Source organism: Thunnus albacares, chromosome 1 (genome assembly GCF_914725855.1).
Source record: "Thunnus albacares chromosome 1, fThuAlb1.1, whole genome shotgun sequence".
In the NCBI taxonomy this organism is placed as follows: Eukaryota; Metazoa; Chordata; class Actinopteri; order Scombriformes; family Scombridae; genus Thunnus; species Thunnus albacares.
The window spans coordinates 16,761,390-16,785,959 of NC_058106.1; the positions used below are offsets into that span (position 1 = coordinate 16,761,390).

The 24,570-nt window shown below is 39.3% G+C and overlaps 1 protein-coding gene across 3 annotated transcripts; it reads right to left on the reverse strand.

Annotated features, from left to right (window-relative positions):
- Positions 1 to 196: 196 nt before the first annotated feature.
- Positions 197 to 23,529, reverse strand: cnsta (consortin, connexin sorting protein a). 3 transcript variants are annotated; one of them, XM_044346343.1, is made up of 14 exons: positions 23,361 to 23,529; positions 20,102 to 20,190; positions 19,484 to 19,873; positions 14,614 to 15,162; positions 14,432 to 14,538; positions 11,310 to 11,340; positions 10,227 to 10,313; positions 9,495 to 9,576; positions 7,814 to 7,835; positions 7,435 to 7,501; positions 5,544 to 6,094; positions 4,864 to 5,061; positions 3,215 to 3,368; positions 197 to 2,959 (listed from the first exon to the last, which is right to left on the reverse strand). In XM_044346343.1, the coding sequence occupies exons 2-14, from the start codon at positions 20,112 to 20,114 to the stop codon at positions 2,751 to 2,753; spliced, it is 2,460 nt and encodes an 819-aa protein (XP_044202278.1). In that variant the 5' UTR covers positions 20,115 to 20,190; positions 23,361 to 23,529; the 3' UTR covers positions 197 to 2,750. The 3 variants fall into 3 exon arrangements, with proteins under 3 accessions (XP_044202278.1, XP_044202261.1, XP_044202269.1); XM_044346326.1 differs by having other exon boundaries at positions 14,432 to 15,162; positions 23,361 to 23,528; XM_044346334.1 differs by lacking the exon at positions 23,361 to 23,529 and adding an exon at positions 23,026 to 23,336 and having other exon boundaries at positions 14,432 to 15,162.
- Between the last annotated feature and the right edge of the window lie 1,041 nt (positions 23,530 to 24,570).

Here is a 24,570-nt window from a genome sequence, read left to right on the forward strand (position 1 = left end):
GTTTATAGATTGAAGAAACCTGAAACTTAACATGTGTGACATCGAGAGAAATACGACAAACCTGCCAATTTAAAATAATTTTCAGGAGCTAGTAATTGAAAATGGATGAAAACAAATAACAATTGTGACCTAGATGATGATGTTAATAAGAGTTCAGTTATAAAATAAGTTCTGTCAAAGCCTCCTTAAGACAATATAAGAGATGAAAAGCTATTTAATGTACAGAATGATGACAATCAAGTGAAGATGCTTAACAAAAAAAACAAAAACAAAGATGCATCTCATATTTTTCATCTCCTCTTACACTTTGCATCCTTTGTATCATAAATAATTAAAACCACCTACAAGATTAAATAAGAGGTTTTCTGAGTCATAGTCATCTGAACCAGCCAGAGGACATGTGCAAATAAAAACAAGAATAAATCTACTATTCCTTACATCCTGGGAGAACCTCATACCTCAAATTAATTTTCTAATTTTTGTGAGTGATAAATAATACTGTTTATCTTAAACTGCTAAAAATGCATAGGTAAGACACTGGCATCTCTCCTCTCTGATGAGAGATCTGTACTGTTTGTTTCTGACAGTTAAGACCTTTGTGAGATATGTGTTTTTCTAGGGCACTTGTTATGGCATCCTCACTGACATCCACAATAACTCATAACATGTACGGATGCCTGACAAGGCAAAGAGTGATCTCACGCAGTAAAAATGACCCCAATAAGAGCAAAATTTGCTTTAAACTGAAACAAAAGTTAATGCACTGGTGTGACAGTAAAGGGTTGGTTTCATGGACAAAGATTAGGCCCCAGAAGAAAACACATTTCATAAAGGAAATCAGTTCTCCACTCAAAGATACAAGTTTAACAAAACTGGCAAATATTACTTTGATGACTACTGATGAAGAGTAAGCTGTGGCAAAAAAAAAAAAAAAAATCCTTTTGAGTTGCAAAAACTTGACAAACAAAAGAGAAACAAATGCAAAATGCTGATGATGTTCAGATCCCTAAGAACAGCGGGCAGCTGGACTGACACCGTGCTTCAAATGATCCCATCAACGAGGCTCGTACTGATAAATCAGACTGAATTATTATTAGTTACACAATTTTCATTCACCAGTTTTTTACTGACATATTCCACACTCAGCCAGACCCCTTTAAGAAATGAGTATCTCCTTCTATTCAGGTGTCTGATCTGGTAGATATTTTTCACACTGAACCTGAAAGCTGTTTGTAGATATGAATATATATTTTGTTTTGGATGAAATCATGTAAAGACTGCGTTCAGTCTAGTGCCAACAGAAAAATGCCTGAAGAAATATTGCAATATCTTTAAAAAAAACAAACAAAAAAAAAAAAACGATCGTACCACTCTTATGTGCAACATGTTAAACATTCTTGAGAGAATATATACAGAGGTGCACTGTGTTCCTGTACATGTTGCATATGCTACACAAAGCAGTGCTTAATCTAGCTCACTGAAACACATAAACAGACATATCAGACTCTTAGTCCCCAGTGGCAGCCATGTCAGCTCATTGCAGATCCATTGTTGGTAGTTTTACAGAAAAGGGCAGCGTCAGGACACTTGTGTCAAATGTGTGCAGGGGGGAAAAGTACAGCTCAAATAGAGCAGAGCTGATATAGAGTTCTTCAGCGACTGCTCGTTGCAAAAGCAATGCGTGACTTAAGATCTCAGTTATTTGCATTGAATTGTGTAATTTTCCCCCTTGACTTATATTTGATGTGCCAATTGTCCAGTAGCAGCTCAGTTTTGATAGATAACAAAATAACCTTTTCCATATATTTCTGACAATATATAAATGTCCCACAGATGACACAAAGTTTAACATTTAACTCCGCAAACATTCATTCAAAGGTTTAAGATATGATTAAGACATAATGATTTCATTCCAAGTAGTAGACCACAGAATGGTTTGTTCATTTTAAAATTTCATGTGATTTAAAAAAAAGTCAACAATAAAAGCAACACCAGTAGTTGCAACATTTTGTAAAATGCCCATTGGGACACTTCCCGGTTTGTGCAGTATGTGTGAGCAGAGCTTCTCTCTGCCCCCCAGTTAACAAACTATACATTTTATGTCATTTTTTTTTACAACTACACAGGTTTCAGCTCACTTTGTTCTTATTCTTAAGTGAGGGAGTCGAGACTCGGAGTCCAGTGTGAGTCAGTGAAAGTTTGTATCCAGTCATGGCTGATGTATCAACTGAGACTGAAGTATCACTGGCTGACAGTGAACGTCTGTGCGGAGACGGCTCTCAGCTAGTTCATTAGAACACTTGAATCACAGTAAGAATTTCTAAACCTAGCTTGAGGATGTGTGTCCTTTTCATTCTTGACAGGGTTGCGAGGGCCGTGGGTCAGTTCTTCCTCTTTTCTTATGCATTCCCCAGTTGTCATCTTTCTCTCACTTCTGTGTTCCCTTCTTAAACTAGTGTTTTAAAGGGAATGACACGTGATCTGACCCATGACTTTTAGTCTCAATGGATTCCGGGATAGTATTCAAAGAGTGCTAAAATGCAGTGGAGCAGGCTTACAAATGCCAACTGTATCTGATATAATTATTTAGCCAATTCAGCAGCATATGAGCCACTTGCCCCAAATAGAAACCGGGACCGTAGCAGCTGCCGAGCACCATTTTCCTCAAAAAAACCCAGAAAGTAGCAGGAAATGCTACTTGATGAACAGAAAAGCCAGTGGCTCCCCAATGTTGACAAAATGCTTTGCTACTACGACCCCGGGGTAAACCAGTGTTGGATCTGAGCTATCCCGCGCTGAATCTGGGTGATGTAGAAGTCTGCATTTCTGGAGAAGTCCTGACAGACAGAGGAGTGGGCATCACCCAGAGCACAGTAAAGGGCGGTGCCACCCATGCTGATCACTACAGTAACCAGACAAAGCAGGAAGAGAAGCAGGCAGGAGTCCCCACCGCCAACATCTACGGAGAAAGAGAGACAGAGGAAGAGATATAAGGAGTTGGAAGGAAAATTATAGAACAGTAACAAGTAACTATAAAACTATTCTGGCAATGCTGTCACAACAGATCTGTAAAATTTGTTTGTAAGGTTAGCTAACCATAAACTTGACCCTAGAAATTGTATAAATTAGACCACTTATAATGTAACTAGTTCCACGTATTGTATATGGAGAGATATCTCTCTTTGAACTGTACGTAATAAACCCACAAACATACCCTGGTCATAGCCGTCATCAGGAACTTTGAAGCGGACGCGTCTCTTGGCGGGGGGTTTGTCAGGTTGGGGCTCTGAACTTGCAGATGCACTTATGTTGTCGACATGCACACTGCGCTTCTTCAGTATGGAGACGAGGCCAGAGGCAGGAGATACCTGAGATGAGAAGTTAAACAAACAAACAAAAAATGTTAAGAAGCAAAGAGACGCATACATTAACATGAACATAATTTCTATTTACACCAAGTCCAGTTTCATATGCTCATCTTTGTACACTGAGCTGCAACACTGTGTGTGAGGAAGGACTTGGGGCCCCACCAGCCAGGTCCACCAGGTGTCAGTACATCTCACAATCAGCAGTATTGAACTGTGAACCACACTGTCAATGCTCCCTCCAACATTTTTACTATCCAACTGTACCAGGCACTGCTTCCCAAATTAATGTTCTGCACATTGCACAAGCTGAACGATCATCCGAGGTTCAACGCAATAGTTTAAAGTTTAAATGACAAGTTGCAGATGAACTTTGGCCAAGTGGTGTCAGACTATCAGGGCCAAGCAGAGTACTTTGCACACTGTATTTAGTATATATTTATCATGTAGTAATAACATAGTCATCCATCTGCTGTGTGGATAAGAAGTTAGTATTAATATTTATAAAAGCACTTATTATGTCTGTGATGGAAAAAACACTACATACAGACACAGCATTCACTCATTTATAGCTAGTTTCTTAGAAAAATGTAATTGAACCAACAAGAGTGTGTATTCAGGTGTGATGCCTTTATGTTAAAAAAGTGCATCTTCCAATCTTCCATCTTCCTTTCAGTTCTGCACTTAGAGTAGAGCCATCACAGAGATCCATATCAGGGAACCAAAATTACCTACTAACTCCAAATACTACTGCTACCAGTGCTAAAACAATATCATCCTGGCTGCTCTACATCCTATATTTGACAAAAGCAGAACACTTTCATTTATGTCTGTCTTTCTGTTCTTCTCTTTAACAGAGATTTAACTATGAAAAAAAGTCAGTAACCAGCACTTGAACTTAAAGCCAAGTAATGACACCACAAATGGTCGAATAAATTGAAAATAGAAGATTGTTTCTCAACATACCAGACATAGAAACCAAATTCAAGTCTCAACCAATACTGAAGTAATTACTCAGTTAATTAAAAATAATTTATCAGTAACCCTGTTACATTCTGACATCCCAACACACTGCATGATATTTTATGTTATGCTACTTTTCTCACAAAGTCTAATTCTCTCAGAATAAAAGAGTTTAATGTTAAACTGGCTTCCAAATCTGCCAAGCTAATCCATGGTCTGGGTATCACAGTAATGGCTAGGTAATCCCATTATGCTGCTCTAACAGGGCACAGTGCTGTCCATTATAAAGGGCCTAGATGGGTAGATGCAGACAGATATGAAAACAGACAGGTCACTGGGTCACCAAAATCGCAAATCAGAACTATTACAATGTGTTTTTGGTCCTACCTGTGTGTTTTTGAAAAGTGGAAAACAAAGGATGATTAAAAGAGACAAGGGTTATTACGTTAGACTATAAGAAGACAAATAAATAGCAAATCATACATGCTATATGCGTACCTAAGTGACCCACACAAAAGCATGATTATGTACAAACCTCCTCTACAGTGATGAGTTTAGCCATGTCATCCAGTGAGGCAGCTTGTCTGATGATGTCAACTTGCTCTACTTCGTATTCCTCCTCCTCTTCTTCCTCCTCCTCCCCCTCCTCTCCCTCCTCTGCCTGCTCCTGCTGTTTCATTTGAGCCTCTTGTGGAAGGTGGGCCTCCTGGTGCAGACAGGTTTTATTGCTCTCCTGCAGTGATTACATATATATCAATACACAGTCAATGGAAACAGCAATCCATCTTGATGCTTCACTCTGTCTTCTCTCTGAACGCTCCTACACAATGGTGACTCAAACCATGAGAGCTAAATGTTTCTACAAGTTAGTGAGAGCTTTTACACTGATGTTCAAAACAACCAGTGGTTATTTGTTCCAAGGAACATAATCATCTGGCTTAGAGGAAGTGATACATTTCATATTTCCAGTAACAATGATTTATTGAGAATAAATAGAGGAAGTAGGTAGCTAGCATGAGCTGCAATAACAACCCCCACAGAAGAAATAAAGACAAAAAGCACCTAAAACATCATCAACAGAGGAAGATTATGATAGAGAAAAAAACAAGCCAACTACAACTCACAGATGATGACTTTTAGGATTAAGTTTGGTAAAGAAAATCTTCAAAGCTAAACACAGAACCTCTTAAGTAGACAACAAAGTCTGATCTGTACCTGGGTCTCCTCATGTTGCGTCTCCTCAGCTAGGGCTTCCTGGTGCAGCTGTTGTACCTCCACCTCTGCCCCACTGACCAGAGTCTCCACTGAAAGTCCTTTCTGATATAAAGGAGTCTCTCTCTCCTTCTGTTTCTCCTCCTCCTCTTCTTCGGCCTCATCCTCCATCTCCAGAGCCTCTTCTGCCTCTTCCACGTCCCTCTCCTCTTCTTCCTTTTTTGCCTCCTTTTCCTGTACTGGACCTAAATCTCCTCCCTGCTGCTCTGCGGGCTTGGACTGATCCATTTCTCCAGCTGTAGAGGGGTGTAATCCATTTCCTCGGACTGAAATGGTGTATCCCGGCACTCCTCCTCCCTCCCTGTCAGTCAGTGGACTTCCATGGAAACCAGCCCTCCCCTCTAATTTGCTGTCTGGGTCTTCCCTGTCCTTTTCAGACTTCTCAGGATAATTGAGTCTATCTGCCAAATTAATGGTGGGTGTGACTGGATGGCTGCTCTGAGAATGGGAGGAGTCTTCAGCTCTCTGCTCCATCCCTCTTTCAATCTGATGGGCTGGATGAAAAAGGCAAGGGTATAAATAAATTAATAAATCAAGTATGGTAAAAAGACAGTTTGACACTGAAAATAATGAGAGCTGGATAAGAAAGCCTGTCTGTAAGATGACCAAAAACCCTCTTTTCTGTATCCTTATTTTCATTTTCATTAGAATCATAGTAAACGTTCCACAGTGACAGTGAGATCCTTGCTATAAGCTGGGACTACTGCTCACAAAACACACACCCAACACAATCTTTAACAGACAGACCTAAAAACTCTTTTCAACACAGTTACACTCAGTGTGCAATGCAATGGGATCTGCTTGCATCCACTGTCTGAAACTTGCATGTAATTTGTACATATGTACAGGTATTAGATGACCTACCAATTAGCCTACCAGTGTATGAAATCTTTAGCAAAGTGACAAGGATCTAATGTCCAAAATGACTGCATTTGGAATATAGCAGAAGCTTGCCAGCAGCAAAATAAACAAGAGATGAGTCTAGCAACACAAATTATTAAAACCTTAAGAGTATGACACTAATTTAGCATTGCACTTCTATAACATCGTCTGACTAACGATGGACAGTTTTTTGTTTAAAAAACTATCAAAACTGATTCAGCAGAACCAGAGATATTGTCTTTTTTTAATTCCATGCATTCTTCTAACTTGTCAATGTGTGGCGCCTACATTACCCACAATGCAACTCAACTACCCACAGTTCCCTCAAAGATTTGGGTGTGTTATGCAAGTAGCTGTTTATGTAGGCTCGAGCTACTGGCCTCAAGCAGAGAGTAGGAGTGGGCTTCAGCTGAAGGGTGAGACTTTGTGCAGCTCCCTCTGTCGTTTAGTGAGACTGTTGATTGCATCGCCCTTGAGTGTATACTAGAGACACTAGAGTGGCCACAGGTGTGAAAATAAAACTAATCAACATAATGTCCTGTCTCAGTAAGATACACCAAAGCTACTGAGTGCATATGTTTATGTGTGTAATTCACACCTTATACCTCTAGTTCTATAGTTCATTAAAGGGTAGCATTACAAGAAATTACAAAACTGTCCACTGATTAAAATTCACATTACTTAAATCAGAGCTTTTAGCATCATACCAGCAGTTTTAGCACATTTTAGTTGCATTACTACCAAACACTTTCCAAAGCATTAAAGACTGATTTTCTACCTTCCTGGAACCCATTGTGTACATGCGGTTTTAAGATATAAAAACATCCAACTTGGATGGCTGTTATCTTAAGTAAAGTGGTTTGTAGTTAATGGTCTAAATGTACAAAACCAGCAGCAGCAGCAGTGCCACAAACTCACACAAATACACCCACTCTGTTCTTCACTTACTCACCTGAGGTGCATGAAGGCAGTGCAACACCTTCTTCAAATGTAGGCCTCAACATGTTCAGAGATGCAAACTGTAAACACACACACACACACACACACACAATATGCATTTATACACACTATCAACTTAAGTAATGTGGAAGTTACATTAGTAAAATTGAATTCAAGGTTACATGCACAATGAGCTTAATGGAGGTGTACAGCATGAATAATTAATAGATATTTTACAAAACATGTTAACATGACATCAGTGAATCACTTGAAAAGCAAACTACAAAGTCACACATTTTTTATACATGTATATCTATACGTACTCTTTCTCTCATACACACACACACACACACACACACACACACACACACAAATGATGGTGAATGTCTTACCACAGCATCTCTTGCCCTCGGCCTATGAACAGAAGAGAGAAGAGAGACAAAGTGAGATGGTGAGTATTGAAGTCTGTCCGTGGTTTTAGTAAATGAAGACGCGAAAGATGGGTGACCCTTCTCTACTCTCCCAATCTAATATTAGCCTGAACACATTTCCCTGGCTATTACAACCTGTGTGTGAGTGAGACTGTGTGAGTGTGTGTGTGTGTGTGAGTTTAGCAAAGTGAAACCTTAGCAGCGCAATGGCTCAAATGTCTGAAAGTGCAACAGCAGCAGCAAAGGGACATATGTTTAAACCATCACTGCAGTACTCACCACACACAAAGACATACATGCTCACAGTCATACAAACAGACAGACAGACAGATACACACACACACACACACTTACAGCATACAGTATGTGCAGGTGTGTATGATCACATAGGGTGTGTGTCTGGCAGGTACAATAAGGACTTCCTATTAAATACTGAAAAATGCCAAGGTGGTCTTCTCTTGACTAATTTGTTACATTTGCATGAGCACACCCCACAGCAGACACACACACACCTCCTCATACAACACACATACACCAACATACACACAGACACACTCATGCTTTCTAAATAAAACAGAACATAATAATATATAAATTTGTATTAACTTGAGTTTTGTGTTGTAAAATCATCATTTACTGGAATAATTCAAAAACTTGCAAATTTCTCACCAAAAATACTGTACGTCACTTTACCAATACTGTGTATTTATATTTGCGTACATATGCTTGTATGCAACCTAATCTACCGTCAATATCAATTTGAAGTCTGTGCATTCCTGAACTACACCCTTACAGAGATAGTGCAGGGAAGAGGAGAAAGACAGAACTTTGGGGAAACAATCTGGACCAGTTTTAATTTAAATATATCTCATTTTAAGTTAAATATATATCGTCCTACTAATCCAACACTGTCCTCTTTATACTTTACATTACACTTTCTTGACCACAAGTCGCTCAGTGGAGTGACTGTGTAAAGCATCTCATAGTAAAAGTGCCAAATTTGTATACTACAATAACTCAGAATAAAACCCCTGTTCTCTTTCATGTATTGGTGTCTTTTTTCCAAATTAACAAGACAATGTTTAAATAAAAATTGTGTTAGCTATAGTTGATGGAAGGTATCTTTGTAGACGAGGTTAACTGACTCCCACTTTTTCCAGACCAACACATCTCAGATCTATCTTTGCAATGAACTTTAGGTCAATCTTCTCATCTGACTTAGAGGGCAAAACAAGCATACTTCACAAATGTTTGACCGCTGCTTCATAAATACCACACACATTTTAAAGTCAGCTTGACCACAACAGACAGATTCCCAGTGACAGGTGTTAATAACAGAGCTCAGAACAATATAACAGAGAATTATATGATAAACTGCACAATCACAAAAGTGATAGGCAGAAAATGTCCAAAATCATAGGAGGAAGGTTTGTTTGAAAATGGGACACCCATCTATGTGCATTTCAATTCAAGTACATATTACAAAATGCAGCAAGTCTTCTTCTTGTGGCTTTCAGAGAACTCTTGTGACTATAAAAATTATGCTTTTGACTTTTACACTTTTCAGAAATTCTAGGGATTCGGTCATGAAGAGAACATGTGCTTGCAAAGAGTACACAGACACACACAGATGCAGACTGACCGACTGTGTGTCTGGCAGATGTATCTTAGAGTGTCCAGATGTTGGGTTGCCAGGTCAGAGGAGGTCCTTGTACACTGACTTTCTAACAGAGGCAGAGAGACAGACAGAGATACATGGTTAAAACTGTGAGGAAGCCTCTAAGAGCTGAGCTCCCCTGTAAGCAAAACAAATATACATGCACTCCAAGTCCCGAATCCTACATGTTAACACGATCACTGAAACTACATCAAGTAAGATGTCAAGGTCCAGCTACAGAGGCTGAAGTCAAACTGTTGCATAGCTTAACAATCATTCAACTTTTAAGTCAAACATGTACTCTGTGTGTGTGTGTGTCTGTGTGCCAGTGTGTAAGTGTGGGCACATACAATGACAAGGAGGACATTAAGTAATATGTAAAGCAACCCCCAAGCCTCAATTAAGAAATATCATTATATAAGTTAATATATATAATATATATAAGTTCCATAGTATGAGACCGGTTTGTTTTACAAGTGTATAGTTTACATTAAAGAATAATTAAACAATGTCATTTTTCTTACTGTCAACAAATCCTATTAAAGAGTGAAGCAAACAACGCATCAGTCATTTGGTGTGTCAGTGAGTATTTACTGCAGCAGGAAGGTCTATGTGAGACGGATTCACATGAAGCCCAAAATCCAAGTCAGAGTTAAAACCCTGCTGGTTAAGAGAAATGTTTGCATCTGATGCATGTGTGCTGTGTGTGCTTGTTACCCCACTGTCTCTGTAGTGCATTCAGGTTGTCTAATACTCTCTGGTGATAGAGTCTCTCTAGTTGGATGCACCATAATGCTCGCTGGTCTGAACATCACAGGTTAAGAAACATGTACATACACAAATGCAACGCATAAATACATAAATGGCCCAACAGAGGATGGTTTGCTTTAGAGGATTAAAAACTGTATCAACTCTAAATCAATCTCTTGATTTTCTGGTCACACACTGCTTTAGCTAACAGAGATAAATGGAGGAAAAAAAAACAAGACTGAAAAAAAAGTGAGGACAAAGGGAGACAGAGTGAAGAGGAGAAGAGGAAATAGAGAGAGACATGGAGAGATAGAGGGAGAAAGCGCTCCAGGATGCAGTCTCTCATGTTTATGGATATGAGCAGCTAAAACACAATCCTTCTTTGACATGGCTCGATGCTTTCTCTCTCTCTCTCTCTCTCTCTAACTAACCTTCTATACATGCATGACATAGCTAAGCTAGCTTTCCCATCTCTGTTTGACTATCTAATTTTTCCCGCCCACTGTGTCTCTCTCCTGATTAAACCTCTGTCAAAATTTCCAATTCTTTCAGATAATCACTCTCCACTCTCCACTCTGTGAGTGCGTCTGCAATGTATTTGGGTGTTGATGGACTGTACTGTGACAATCAACATTTCTATTTGAAAACAAAGGGTTTGGTTAAGGTTGGGGGCCACATAATGAACCACATGTACTCATAAAAACATTAAGAACCTTTTGATTTACCCAAAGCTAAAAAGTTCAGCTGGTAAGCATCATTCAAGTTCAGGATAAAATAGGGCTGCAACTACCAATTATTTTCATTTTTCTGCAACAAGTCATTCTAAATCAGCAGGTTTGAGCAGTGTGTGAAATAGCACTGAATAAAAAAGCAAAGAGTAGTAGGAGACAGCCAAAGAAAAACACATGTACAGTATGGACAAGTGGGCAAACAGCAAGGTAAGCAAAATGGAGGTAAGTGCATTACACCTATAGCACAAATTAAAATAAAAGCTCCCCTCCATAACCTTTCACCCAACATACACACACACCAACACAGTGATAAGGATACAATCTTCATGATGGACAAAGGCCTCAGCAATCTGCAGAGAGAGAGATTACAACATTTAATAAAAAGAATGCTTTATCATCTCTGATCAATAGGGGTTTAAAACCAGACTGAAACTATTCCTCATGGACAGAGCTTCTGAAACAGGACGCAGGATCAGTCGAAACAGATGGGATGTACAACAAAACAGGTAAAAAGTACACCAATACAGGACTATGACAAACAACTCTATGCAAAGCCAGAATCATTATATTGCTACTGCTGCAATACCTATCTATAATCATTAACCAGGACAGAAAAACACACATAGTCTCTTGGTTAACAGTTACACAGTTCACAGCATTTAGAAGAGAGAGTGAAAATGAGAGTGAGAAGCAAGACAGACACCAAGACAGAAAAACGAGATACCATGGTAGACACTCTACCTCTCTTCAGCAAGTGTCGCTTTCATGCTGCTCAGCTGATCACAGAACAAGAGTGTGTGTGAGTGTGTGTGTGTGTGTGTGTGTGAGAGAGACAGAGAGAGTGAGAGAGAGAGAGAGCGAGAAAGAGAGACAGAGAGAAAGAGAGACAGAGAGGAGGAAAGGAGGGCACAAAAGGCTCTTGCATTTCTAATGAAGTGAGGGGCGGTGACGAATGAATGACCTCTCATAGGTAGCTGTACTGGCATGACTTGGATGCCGAGTTGGAAAGGAGTGTTTTCATTTGTTTTTCGACTATATTTAGACACCAAGTGCACCACAAATAAGGCACACGTCTAATAAAAGTACAATCCAATTTAAAGTTTTTTTTAACCCTCAAAATATCAACACTACCGCTGTGAAAATGTGAAATAAATGTGTAGTTTTCCCTTACATTTTGTAACGTTGTGACCTATCAAATACATTAAAACTCAATATAATCAATAAGACAGATTTATCTAAATGTGTTACCTAAATATCATTTTTTGGGACCTGAAAACACACCAACATGGAAATGATTTGCATATTATGTTTGTGTAGTACCGCCCCTTTCTGTCCTGTGCAATCCTCAATTCTCTCTCTAGACTTTGAACCATTTGTTCATTCTTTGGCCCTCCTCGCCGGCTTTCTCTGTTGGTTCTCCAACAATTCATATTTATGTATGCCAATTGTGTCAGCAATGAAGCTTCCAGTCATGCACGACCCCTGATTCCCTCTTGCTCTCTACTTTTGTAATACCATTCATATCACTTGCATTTTTATTTTAATGAGTGAATTTGCTTATCTTACTATTTTATCTATATTTATTTAGTAGCGGTAACTACTGTACATGTTCAATTTATCTTAGGCACATCGAAAATTTTAGGCCTAAATCTAAAACTATTAACTCACATTCAATCCCATTTTTTAAACTGGTATTATTGTTGTAATATTGACCTCTAGGTGAGCATAAAATATTCACCATTGTCACCATTGGACATGAGTGCCCTGCAGGAATCTTTTCAGAGGGAGTCCGAAAGGCTGAGCAAATACAAACTTCAAACCTGTTTTTCAACAACAAAAACATTCTTGCACATTATTTCAGCCATCTACATGACCTGTCATGCTTTATTGCTTTTCAATCAACAAAGTCATGTAATGTCTGACGGTAGACCAACAGCAGCAAAAAAGCTAAAGCTGAAAGTAGAAAGACTTTAAGGACCAGTGTGTAGGATTTAGTGGCATCTAGTGGTGAGGTTGCAGATTGAAAATCTCTTCCCGTCCAAGTGTGTAGGAGAACCTACGGTGGCCGCGAAACTCGCGAAAAACGCTAAAGGCCCTCTCTAGAGCCAGTGTTTGGTTTGTTTGTTTGTTCTGGGCTACTGTAGACACATGGCGGTGCAACATGGCGGGCTCTGTGGAAGAGGATCCACTCCCTTTGTAGATATGAAGGGCTCATTCTAAGGTAACGAAAACACAACAATTCTTAGTTTCAGGTGATTATACACGAATTAAAACATGATTATGAACACTGTATTCCATTTCTGCCAATAGATCCCCCTAAATCCTACACACTCCTTCAATTTGATGGCTCTGATGTTGATATCTTCCCAAGTCACTACAGTTGTACCAATAATTAATTTAGTAACAGCGGTCAGATAAATCCTGACAAAACCATCAAATGAAAACAAAGATCCATTCATCCGTTAATCTTGTTCAGTTTGAACAAATCGCTGGAGCTTTCTATGAAAGGAGATTTGTGCAATGATGCCTATTTTCTCATCAAGATGCATGTGTTTACACATGTACGCCATTAGACGCACAGTTCTGCAAAGATATGTGCATCATGAAAAGACGTTTCAAACCATGTGTAATAATAATGGGAATCATCTGATTTCTGTCAATAACTTTCTTTGCAAGATATTTTTTACTGTGGCATTATGATACAGGAACAAAGCTTTGAACTAATAAGAAATTATGCTTCTTCTTGCATATAGCAATGTTTACTTTTTTCCTCATTGTTTTAGTGTTGTTTAATTCAAGGTAGAAACTTTCCTCCACAAAGACTGGCCACAATGCATTAATTGAGATCTTATTTTTGACTTTTGAGTCACCACAACACACCTTTTTTTGGTGAAATTGTTAGCTACAGCATTTTCCCAAACTGTTTGTGAAAAAAGGTGCAGATCACCCCTCATACTCACACACACACACACACACCTGTTTGCCTAGAAGTAAGAATAGTTCAGGTGCACTTTGTAGAGTTATTTATAAATCAAACTGACAGAAATATTAACACACCCCATATCATACATGCTCTGTCATGCAGGTATGTGCGTGAGAGAAAAACAAGCAGAGGAAAGACTGAGAGTGTATGTTTTTTATATAGTGTATATGTGGCTTATGTGCGTCGTTGCGTGCATGTCTGTGTTGGTGTTTGAGTGGATAGACACTGAAGACACCCATGCCTTAGGGTACAAAGTGCCACTCTAATTATAAGGTTGAGTGAATAACAGTAATTTAATAACTTGTTTGAGAGCAAGAGTTTTATGAGTGTGACATGACAGAGAGAGGGCAAGAAGAAACTTAACCAAGAGTGACTATTAACTGAGTGAGAGAGAGAATTGGTGGTGATATCCAGCATGTATTTATTGAAAGATGCCAGAAACAAGACAGACAGGTTACCTGATGAAGGTACTGTGGAAGGTGAGTGTCATCTCCTCTTTGTGCCAACTGCTCCAGAGAAGCCAGTAGAGCAGGGCTTGGGATAGGCTCTGCGGTGCAGGTGGAGACTGAAAAACAAGCGGGCACTGCAGTAGAGGTAATGTGTTGCCAATTTGAGGTTGTGGTGGAGCTGGATTCTGTACCGGTAGTTGTAGGCCCTGTAGTGAAGTTAACGGGTCCTGTTGTTGCACTCATAGGAGAGGAAGCAATGGATGTGTTGAGCCTTGTGGTGCAAGCTGTTACAGTAAATGTCTCTGCAGTTGAGGTGATAGGTTCTGCATATGAACCGGCGGGTCCTCTGGTACATGCAGGCCCATGGTTGAAGACAGTCTCTGTAGATGAGGTAAGATGTTCTGTAGTGGAGTTAATATTTTTTGCTGTTCTGGCTGTAGCTTCTGTGATACATGTAGGCCCAACTGGGCTGGTGGGCCTTGTGTCTGAGGTTATGGTTTGTGTCGTAGAATCTATAGGCCCTGTGGTGAAGGTGGGTCCTAATGTGCACGTAATGGACCCTGAGGTGGAGGCAACTGATCCAGTGTTGGAGTTATCAAAGTCCACTTCAGCATCACTCTGGCTCAATTCCACGGGACTGATGGGATATGCAGTTTCTGGACTGACCACTGGAATGACAGGGGATGTAGGCTCTGGACTAGTCACAGGACTGAAAGGATACGGAGTCTCCAACAGACTGCCTGCAGAGGGAAAAAAAGATAGCATCAAACAGACAGGCAAACAGATAAGAGAAAGACAGAGAAAGATAAGGATACAGAAAAAGTGCTGAAACCTGATGGCTCACACTGAGCTGCCTAAAATTCCTGACGATAAAGGTGTATAAATGACAGAAGATTAAGTCAAACCCCAACTGACTCAAATCTGAACAGTTAAAAAGAATCAACTACCTTGGCTTATCATCAGTAATATTACTTGTTATTATTATTGTTAGCATTCCACCGCACAGAAAAATTGATTGTTTTGGAATTTAGAAAGATTTTTGAATGGGGTTTTATAGCAACATGCTAATATGTGTGTGATTATTTTTCATGGATATGAAGCCAGAAACTACAGAGAACAATTGTGTAAACAAAAGAACCAATTATTCCTTTTAAATCAACTGCTTCCTGTTAAAACAACCACTGTATAAGTGTATTTATACTATTTGTAAGTGCCTAGAGATGTTAACAGCTAATGTAGTATCAAATCAAAATCTATTTTTTATTTTATTACCCAAAAAAAGAAATGAATTGGTCGACAGTAGTATGACATCATGAAAAGTGAAACATGTAAGCACACACACACACGAGTGACTGATGGAGACGCACTTATAATCTGATATTTGTTAATCTATTTAACTATAATGAATACATATTATCTCTCCCTGATTCAGTGCATGTGTGCGCACAAACACTGTTTTCTATCAGGCTTTTAGACACAAACCCACTAAACACACATACTGTCACTATGGCAATGGTGCTAAGCTAACATTTCCACAATAGCTCATGTACTGTTGGTTCCAAATGTGATAACATTGGAGTGCCCAAAAAGACAATTGCTGAATGTTTACCAAAACATTGACTGTTAATTTTGTGTGCTTGTCCATGTGTGTGCAATTGTGCAAATGTAAAAGTGTAAACTTGTGAGTTATAAGCTGGTTTTGTTTGAGAAACACTGACACAGTGTTACAGATTACTATGTCTGGCCAGCAACAAAGACTTTGTGTTTTTTTTGTCTTTAGTTTAGGATACTGATCTACTCTGTGCTCCATTTTTTTGTTTTGTGATCCTTATGGGGTTTTTTTTTTTCATCCTACCCTCTCTCCTTAAATTGCTTCCTTCCATCTAATTTGTCCTGCTTCACTCTCTCAATTCTCTTTCAGTCATGTGATCAGAATGACATCATTACCACCAGTCAGCCTGACCTAAATCCAACAAGCTGAGCACTTTTTAAACACACTTTTATAATAATGAGTAAGCCATACACTTACCAGAGAGTTGGCCTTCACTACACTCTTATTTCTTAAACTATCACAGTTCAGCAGAGTTGTGAGTTCTGTTGATATTTATGAACAGTTGTTAAAAACAGGAGAACTATGTGAAGCCATAAAACGGTATAACCTAAAGCTGACTTTGTGGACTTTGTTTTTAGTAGCATTACTAAATATCAACAAGAGTTTGCATGTGTATACCTAATCTTGCACTGCCAGACCTTGTGTTTCCACACTATATTTGCTGGCAGATCAGAAAATAATACCATTACATGCATGCACATTTTGTCATTTGATGTTTAAAGGTATACTATGTAGGATTTATTGGTTGGTGTTCGTAAACAAACCACTCAAAGTTGGTCCCTCCTCCCCAGCTCGACACCAGAGCGAGAGAGAGAGAGAGAGAGAGAGAGAGAGAGACAGAGAGAGAGAAAGAGAGAGAGAGAGCAGTGGTGGTCCAGAGAGCTATAGAGCGAATGAAGAGAGCAAGGGGTGCTGGCAAGAACAAAGCCATGAATCTGAGAAACTAAAGGTTATTTTCTGATTGTTTCACGTTGTTTACTCTCTAAAGCACAAATAAATACGCCCACACCTCCACACAACCCTGCAGGAAGGTGCCGCATTGCCAGATTTTGTGTGAATGCAGAGCTTCATCCTGTTTGCTGTGGAGTCTCAGCCCCGCCCTCGGTCAAGCAGACACACAGACCTGCAGCTCTTTATACATCCATGACACAGAGACAGAGAGCAGAGCAGAGCAGAGGAGAGAGACAGAGACAAAGATGTAACCTGGTTGCCACGAGTCCCAACCATAGATATAGAAACGTAGATACCGCGTTCACGATTTGACGTGTGTCTGCATGGTCACCGTATCGGGGCGGTCAACAGTCAAAAGTCAGAGAGAATAGACCACTTGGAAAAATGCTGCAGATATGTGCTGCATTTCACTGTACAAACAGACGAAACATACAAAACAGGCATAGCAGGATTACTTCACAAGTATGTGTCAATTTTATTGTATTGTACTGTTATGCGAGTTAGTGAATGTGAAATATCGCTTCAGACTATCTTGAAAATTACCTAACACTGTCATGATGATGGCTACCTAACGAAAACATGATGTTACAGAATAATTGTTGAAGCACTACATGACCAGGGGTTAAACGTGATATTTACTTAACAATGACCTCAATCTTTGTATAATTTACTTTACGGAAAATTATCAGCTGGAATGTGTTTGTGCTCATGAGATTATACACGCTAGATCTAGAAAGCCATATTTATGCTGCTAGTTTAATGCACTGGTTGCACAATTCAGCTACACGCCAGAAGTAATTTTGAGATGGCCTTGTTTTTGTCAAAGGATCCCCAAAGATCCTGGACTAAGGAAATCTTGGGCCATAGTTGTCAGATGGAAGGATATTGAGCCGAATGATACTGCAGTTCCCTGTAGTTATCATTTCAAGGCAGAGATCCCTTCAGTTTTTGCATCCTTTCCTGACCAAGGTGTTTTAAGTCATACAATTATAGTGTTCTTTGTGGTCAACAGTGTTAATATATAATGGAAACTGATTGGAATGATGAGCATACAAATGATCTCCTGTTAATATAACTGGAATTACCACTAAACCTGATATCGAAAGTAAACATCCCATTTAGATTTTTCTAATATTGATTTCTTATTTAATTTGGAGGTGCCCATTAAAGCCAGGTCAACTAGGACATCAACACAAGCTGGTGAAACAAGTGATGATCCTGTAAATGTGTCTGAATGTCCTGAACTTCTAAACTCATTAACCTCAGTATGTGTAACTAAGCAATTTCTTATTCGCAGCACTTCTACAACATACTTGGAGTTGTGCTGTATAGCACTTATCCAACAAGTGTTATATTTCATAGGATCATCATTATGCACTTGACTCTGATCGATCAAGTCAAATATAAGATAGCTGAGGCTCAAGCAAAAGTTGAGGAGCTACAGAGGCAGCTGAGAAATGCCAAGGAGTGTGAAAGAAGACAGACATTAACTGTAAAGTCACTGCAAGATGATTTAAAAGAGAAAAACATGATTTCAGATGAACAACAGCTAGTATACAAACTTTCAATATCTGCTTATTCATTCTGAAAAAAAAAGCTATTTCCTAAATTACCACAACTATACAGAATAGCCGATAAACTAATTTTCCTAGCTGTTTGTACTCTTGTCATTTTGTAGTTGTGTTACAAATGATATTGACAATGCCTTTATACCTGTTTTAATGGCCTTTGCTCAACCATTGTGTTATCTCTCTCCCTGTGTAAGGCATATGAACCTATTGATAGGGATAATTTTATGTATGTGTGTACTCTGTCACACACACACACATACACAGAGGACCAATTTGAGTTTTAGATAAGTGTGTGTGTGTGTGTGTGTGGGTGGGTGTGTGTGAGAGGGAGTTCTATCTTTGTGAAGATATGCACCAAGCAGCCAATGAGATATCTACCTTTCTATATCTATGGTGCCGACCTCACACCTGCGTGCTGGGGGCTACACACCCACTGCCCAAAGGTTGATGCCCAGAAGTGTCCCGCACACGGTAAAATAATAAGAAAATAAGAAAATACAGGCAGAGGGCAGGGTCTCTGCAGATACAAACACTGCCATACACTTCTGGCGGGTCATAAGTGATGATTGAGAGGGATTACTTTTGTATGATACTATACTTTGTTTTTTAGTAAAATCCTTCATAGTATACCTTTAACTTGGAATAAGCTGTAAAGTAGACTAAAAGTCTATGCTATTCATTTTTGAGGTCTTTTCTTTGGGGTCTTTTCTCTTTATGGTTCATAAACACCATTTTCCATTTCCAGTAAAAATAAAAACCAAAAAACAGCTACAGAGACGGATGTTGGTGAAGACCAAACCAGAGATAAAAAAAAATTGTGAATTCTGGACTTACATTTGTTAGGTGGCCACAAACACAACTCTGAATGAATTGTAATATTGCTCAGTATGATTTTCTCTCCTGTGTGGATGTGTGTGTGTCCCATACCAGTTTCTGAATAGGAGGAATCGGTCATGGGAGTGTCTGGAGACTGGCAGTGAATTAGACAACTTGATCCCTCTGATTCATCCTCCTCTTCCTTCATCACCTCATCAATGTCTTCTTCCTCATCCTCCTCTCCATCTGTACCTTTGTATCCCTCCTTCCCGTCTTCGCTCTTCCCATTGTCATTGAGAGCCGCTTTTTGGATGAGCCCAAGCCCTCCTCCATCTTCATTTTGTGAAGGAGAGTGACTCTGAGTCTGTGTGAGCGTGTTTGTCTCATTGAGGTTTCGAGTTTGGGCAGTAGTGAGAGCTTCAGGGCTGGGTAGGTTATCACAGAGGTCAACCCCACCCACCTGAACTTGTGACATTACTCTGCCCTCCCTCTCAAACTGACCTGGACATAAAAAATAATCAAATAATCAGTTAAAAGAACAGTAAGAAAACCAACAAACAATTGATGTTACTATGTTCTTATACAGTGTAAATGTCATTCAACTGACTTTGACTCCACAATTAGAGGTCAGACTGTCAGCTGCAACAATGTTGTGGTTTTGAGGTTGCTGTACTTAACTGTGTAGAACTTATATTTTGTCTTCTTCTTTGATGAAGTTTAGACACTCACCATCATGATCCATTGGGCTCCACCCTCACAATGCTTGACCTTTCTGCCTGAAGGTCAGTGCTGCCTATTAGACAAGCCGTTCTTCAAGCCTGAAGCAGAATAGACAGATAAGAGAGACAGAAAGAATGAGAAACACTGATAAAGTCAGACTCCGCTCAGAGATTTCAGTGAGAGTAAGAAAGGGAGAGACATGAAACAAGTTTAGCATCATTCCAGAGTTGCCAAACAATCCCTAGGGCCTACAGAGATTTACAGAGAAGTGCAACCGTCCTACCAGCACCTTACACTGAACTGCTACGCTTGGCTACAAACAAATAAATGTAGTGATGTACAAGACATTATGGGGATATTATGCAGAACAAACTTTGTAACTCTTAAAATACTAACCTGACAAACAAATGAAACAGTAAAACATAAAACAATTGAAAACCCTTCACAAGTCCAAAACCGTCAAGAAACCACTGACAAGCCTGCCACTGCATAATGTGGCTCACGCCCTGCCTAAAATATTCTTCTGCAACATACTGTGTCTGTAAACAGAAATATGAGTCATATCTGTGTGTTAAAGTATTCAGATAAGAAAGCCACTAAAACAGAGACTTAAGACACATTTGGAACAAATTAAAAGTTTATGAGTCATATCTGTGTGTTAAAGTATTCAGATAAGAAAGCCACTAAAACAGAGACTTAAGACACATTTGGAACAAATTAAAAGTTTACAGTATATTCAATTAAAAGAGAAAAATTATTGAGGAAGGATTTAGGACACAATGAGAACAGTAACAGTGACAATTTTCAATATGAACCCAGAGTCAAAAAGCAAAAATAAAATACCCACGGGAGACATGGGGTAAAGGTACAGTAAATTAATATACACAGAGTTGCAATAAACCCTATATGGTCCTCCCCATACACAGTACATACGCACATGACAGGGGAATATCATAAACCATGATCTAATGCGATCCAAAACAACGACACTACAAACTATGGCCTCAAATATGATCAAAGAGTTAAATCAACACCTCTCTGCCACACTGTCAACAAAAAACTAACAGTATAACCTAAACAAAGATAAAGTTTAATGCAGGAATTGTTTACTGCAAATGAGACGACTGCCAAACCTTTCTGTCAAACATTTGTACCACCTGCAGACTCCTTGCAACGAATCTAACCTTCACTATCCAATGTAAACCCAAGCAGTCTACATTCATGTCTATAAGAGAACCATTATGAAGTACTGATACTGTACAACTTAACCATGGAATTATCATTTGGATTATTCTAGACTGCAGTCAAAAATACTACCCACTTTCAGCATACACAACATGGCAGATACAACTTTTTGTCCTACATAATACATTCCTAAGTGAACTCATAGGACTCCTTTTAAAACACTGGACTAACTTTGACCCCTATCACTGGCTGCAATAAGGATAGCCCTAAACTATGCCAACAGATTTTAATCATACAAAACAGGATGGTAAAATCTCAAGTCTCCACAAGCACACACGTCCAGGCTAATGAAAGCTTATCTCAGAGGAATAAGGCTGTCCTGGTTTCCTGCAGCACAAAGCTAATTGTTCCTCCTGTAGGCCTGTATCACCCAGTGTAAGACTAAGAAAGTCCAAGTATCTAAAAAGGAAACACCTCTGGCCCAGATTTGGTTTCCTGCATGTATATCCTTATTAAAACCCTTACAGATATATTTGTCCATAAAATATGGTAACACATACAAGTGTCCAAGAGAAATACTTTGGCAGACGACACCATGAACCAATAAGCACTAAGGCCTACTTTCTCCAAAGGGAGGTGAGAGCTGATGTGATGACGTAAACATCTTGCGTTTAGGTTGCATAAGCTTTCTATATATTAACAAGAGACAACTCTGTCTAGTTAAGTGCTCCGTCTAAAAGGGACACAAAGTGTGCTCTCCAACATGTTAACATTGCTTCAAGATTTAAAAAAACAAAAAACAGTACCCAGTATGGAATAATATGACTGCTTTGGAGTCAAATTACTTCAAGTCTGAATGTCCCAATGGAACATAAAACAGTCCCCGAGCATGATAAACAACTGTGACATTAAGGCTTATGCAATAACAACCTCCACATTGCACACACAGCTATTATCATACCTGCTATACCACTTTCTTATGTTTTGTACACGCTGTTTTAATCAACAGTATCCTTCACTGTCCCTCTCCCACTGAGCCCATCTGTCCATACAACCATCCATCCTCTCCTCTTTTGGTCTGTGCCTTATTCCACAAGGGGAATCATAAATAATGAAAGCCAAAAGGACAGACACAAAGGTGGAAGAAAAGGACCCTGTCCTGTGAGGGGACATGGAGACTGCGGCAGAAATACAGGGAGGAACATAACTAAAAAAAAAACTTATGCAGACAGACATACTAGGAGAAAGGAAATAAGTCAGGTTAGGTTTATAAATTAGCTCAGTCTTTCTCTAAAGATCTAGTAAGTTGGCAGGGGTAAAAGAGTTGCAGTAATTGCACCCTTGCCAGAGGTGGGGCATCTGTATTTTTGACAAGTCATCAATTTAACGTTTGGCCAGAAAACCTGCAGCTTGCTTGCAGTTTGAAAGGATCATTTTGACCCGAATTATGTCCCATGTACCCAAAGTAACATTAGATTCAGTTAGCCAAGTTATTGACCTCACATCTAAACCACAGACTGTATATAGCCTAGTTTACATATCTTTATGGTCTAAACCTGTCACACACTCATGTGACAGGCAGTGACACAATACACACAACAGACGGTCATTTCCCCCAAATAACTGACAGACTCGTTAACGTGAAGCTAACAGGTTAGCAGCTAGTTAACTAAACCAATCTTTGTTTAAAGTTGGCGTTAACGTTAGCTAACGGTAAAATGGCTTACATTACTTATTCAAAGACTTACGGTTAAAGCAGAGTTGTTTTAACGTTATGCCTCTTGACGGGCTTGTTTCATCAAATTACTCGAAAACGAGTCGAGCTAGCTTACTAACTATATACATCAGTCAACTTTACACTAACCTCGCTTTAATAGCAATACCTAACGCCACGGCAACACATTACAACGTTACTGTACTGTATGTTGCTGCTAGCTAACGTTAGCTTGCCGAGTACAGTGAACACATCTGGCCACTACACCTTTAAAATGTAACCCTTCATTTGCTTTACATAACCACGCTAGCTGTCGGATAATTACACATTTACCACACCTGCGACACGACGGTCTCAAACGGTACTTACAGCTGAAAAATGATGTCTGAATGGTACACGCTTGGGCATGAGACACCTTGCTGGGGATGTTGTTGTAACGACTGTAGGTGCCACTATCACACAGGCAGGGGTCGCAGCCTCCGCTGTCATCAGGCCTTTGTGCTGTAGTGACGCCATCCTCTGTCCCTACGCTGTCACTGCGGGGCATTTTTATACCTGCATTTGAAGTTCTTAAAGGACAGGTTCACTATTTTTTAAATCAGTCTTAAAGGAATAGTCAGATGCCCAAATTAACATTGAAATGTTTTTCTTGCCATAATCATTCCTCCTGTTCATACTGACCATTAAGAGATCCCTTCATAATGCACTTATAATGTAAGTGATGGAGGACAAAATCCACAGTCCTCCCTCTGTGCAAAAATGTATTTAAAAGTTTATCCGAAGCTAATATGAGGCTTTAGTCGTGCAAATTAATCAAATCAAGTAGATATCTTACAGTCTTTTTAGTGCCAAAGTTCCTCTTTTTGTTACTATACTTCCACCACAGCTCAACAGGGAAACACTGTCTGAGGAAACACAAAGTGGGAATTTGATACTGAAAAGACTGTAAATGTGGCAGATATCCACTTGATATGACTAACTCAGACTGCTGAAGCCTAATATAAGCTTCAGATCAATATTTAAATGCATTTTTGCCCAAAATGACTGTGTGGACACACTGTGGCTTTTGTCCCCGATTACTTACATTGAAAGCACATTTGAAGGAGATCTTTCAATAGTCAGTATGAACAGGAGGAATGATTGCAGTGAGGAAATCCTCTTTCACTGTTCATATGGATACTTGACTGTTGTTTAAAGACAGACAAAAAAAGACAAAATTGTGGACCTGTCCTTTAACATTATTGTCAATAATTCAACCCAGTGTTTTCTCTTTTAGTGATGACAAACCAGCTGCTTACAATGCTTATAGGGGTTTGGGGATAGTCATTAGATAAGTTTAGATACTAGAAACTTCAAGACATTTTACAGTGTGGACTCCTTAAAGCAACCGTTGAAGCCAAAACCCAGGAGAGGCAGTGGAGCTACACATCAAAGTCAAATCTACCAAATAGTAAAATAATTTAATTCAGAATCTGTCATTTTATACAGGTGTAGTATTACTTTACATGTCTTACATGAAACCAAATAACTCAAGCTCTCATGACAAATGGGCACATCATTCCAAAAATAAAAACGCTTA

Coding starts and splice junctions, on each gene's coding strand:
- cnsta (XM_044346326.1), bottom strand. Junction 10,314..11,309: donor CTTTGTCCATCATGAAGATT/GTATCCTTATCA, acceptor TGTGATGTTCAG/ACCAGCGAGCATTATGGTGC. Junction 3,369..4,863: donor AACTCATCACTGTAGAGGAG/GTTTGTACATAA, acceptor TTCTCATCTCAG/GTATCTCCTGCCTCTGGCCT.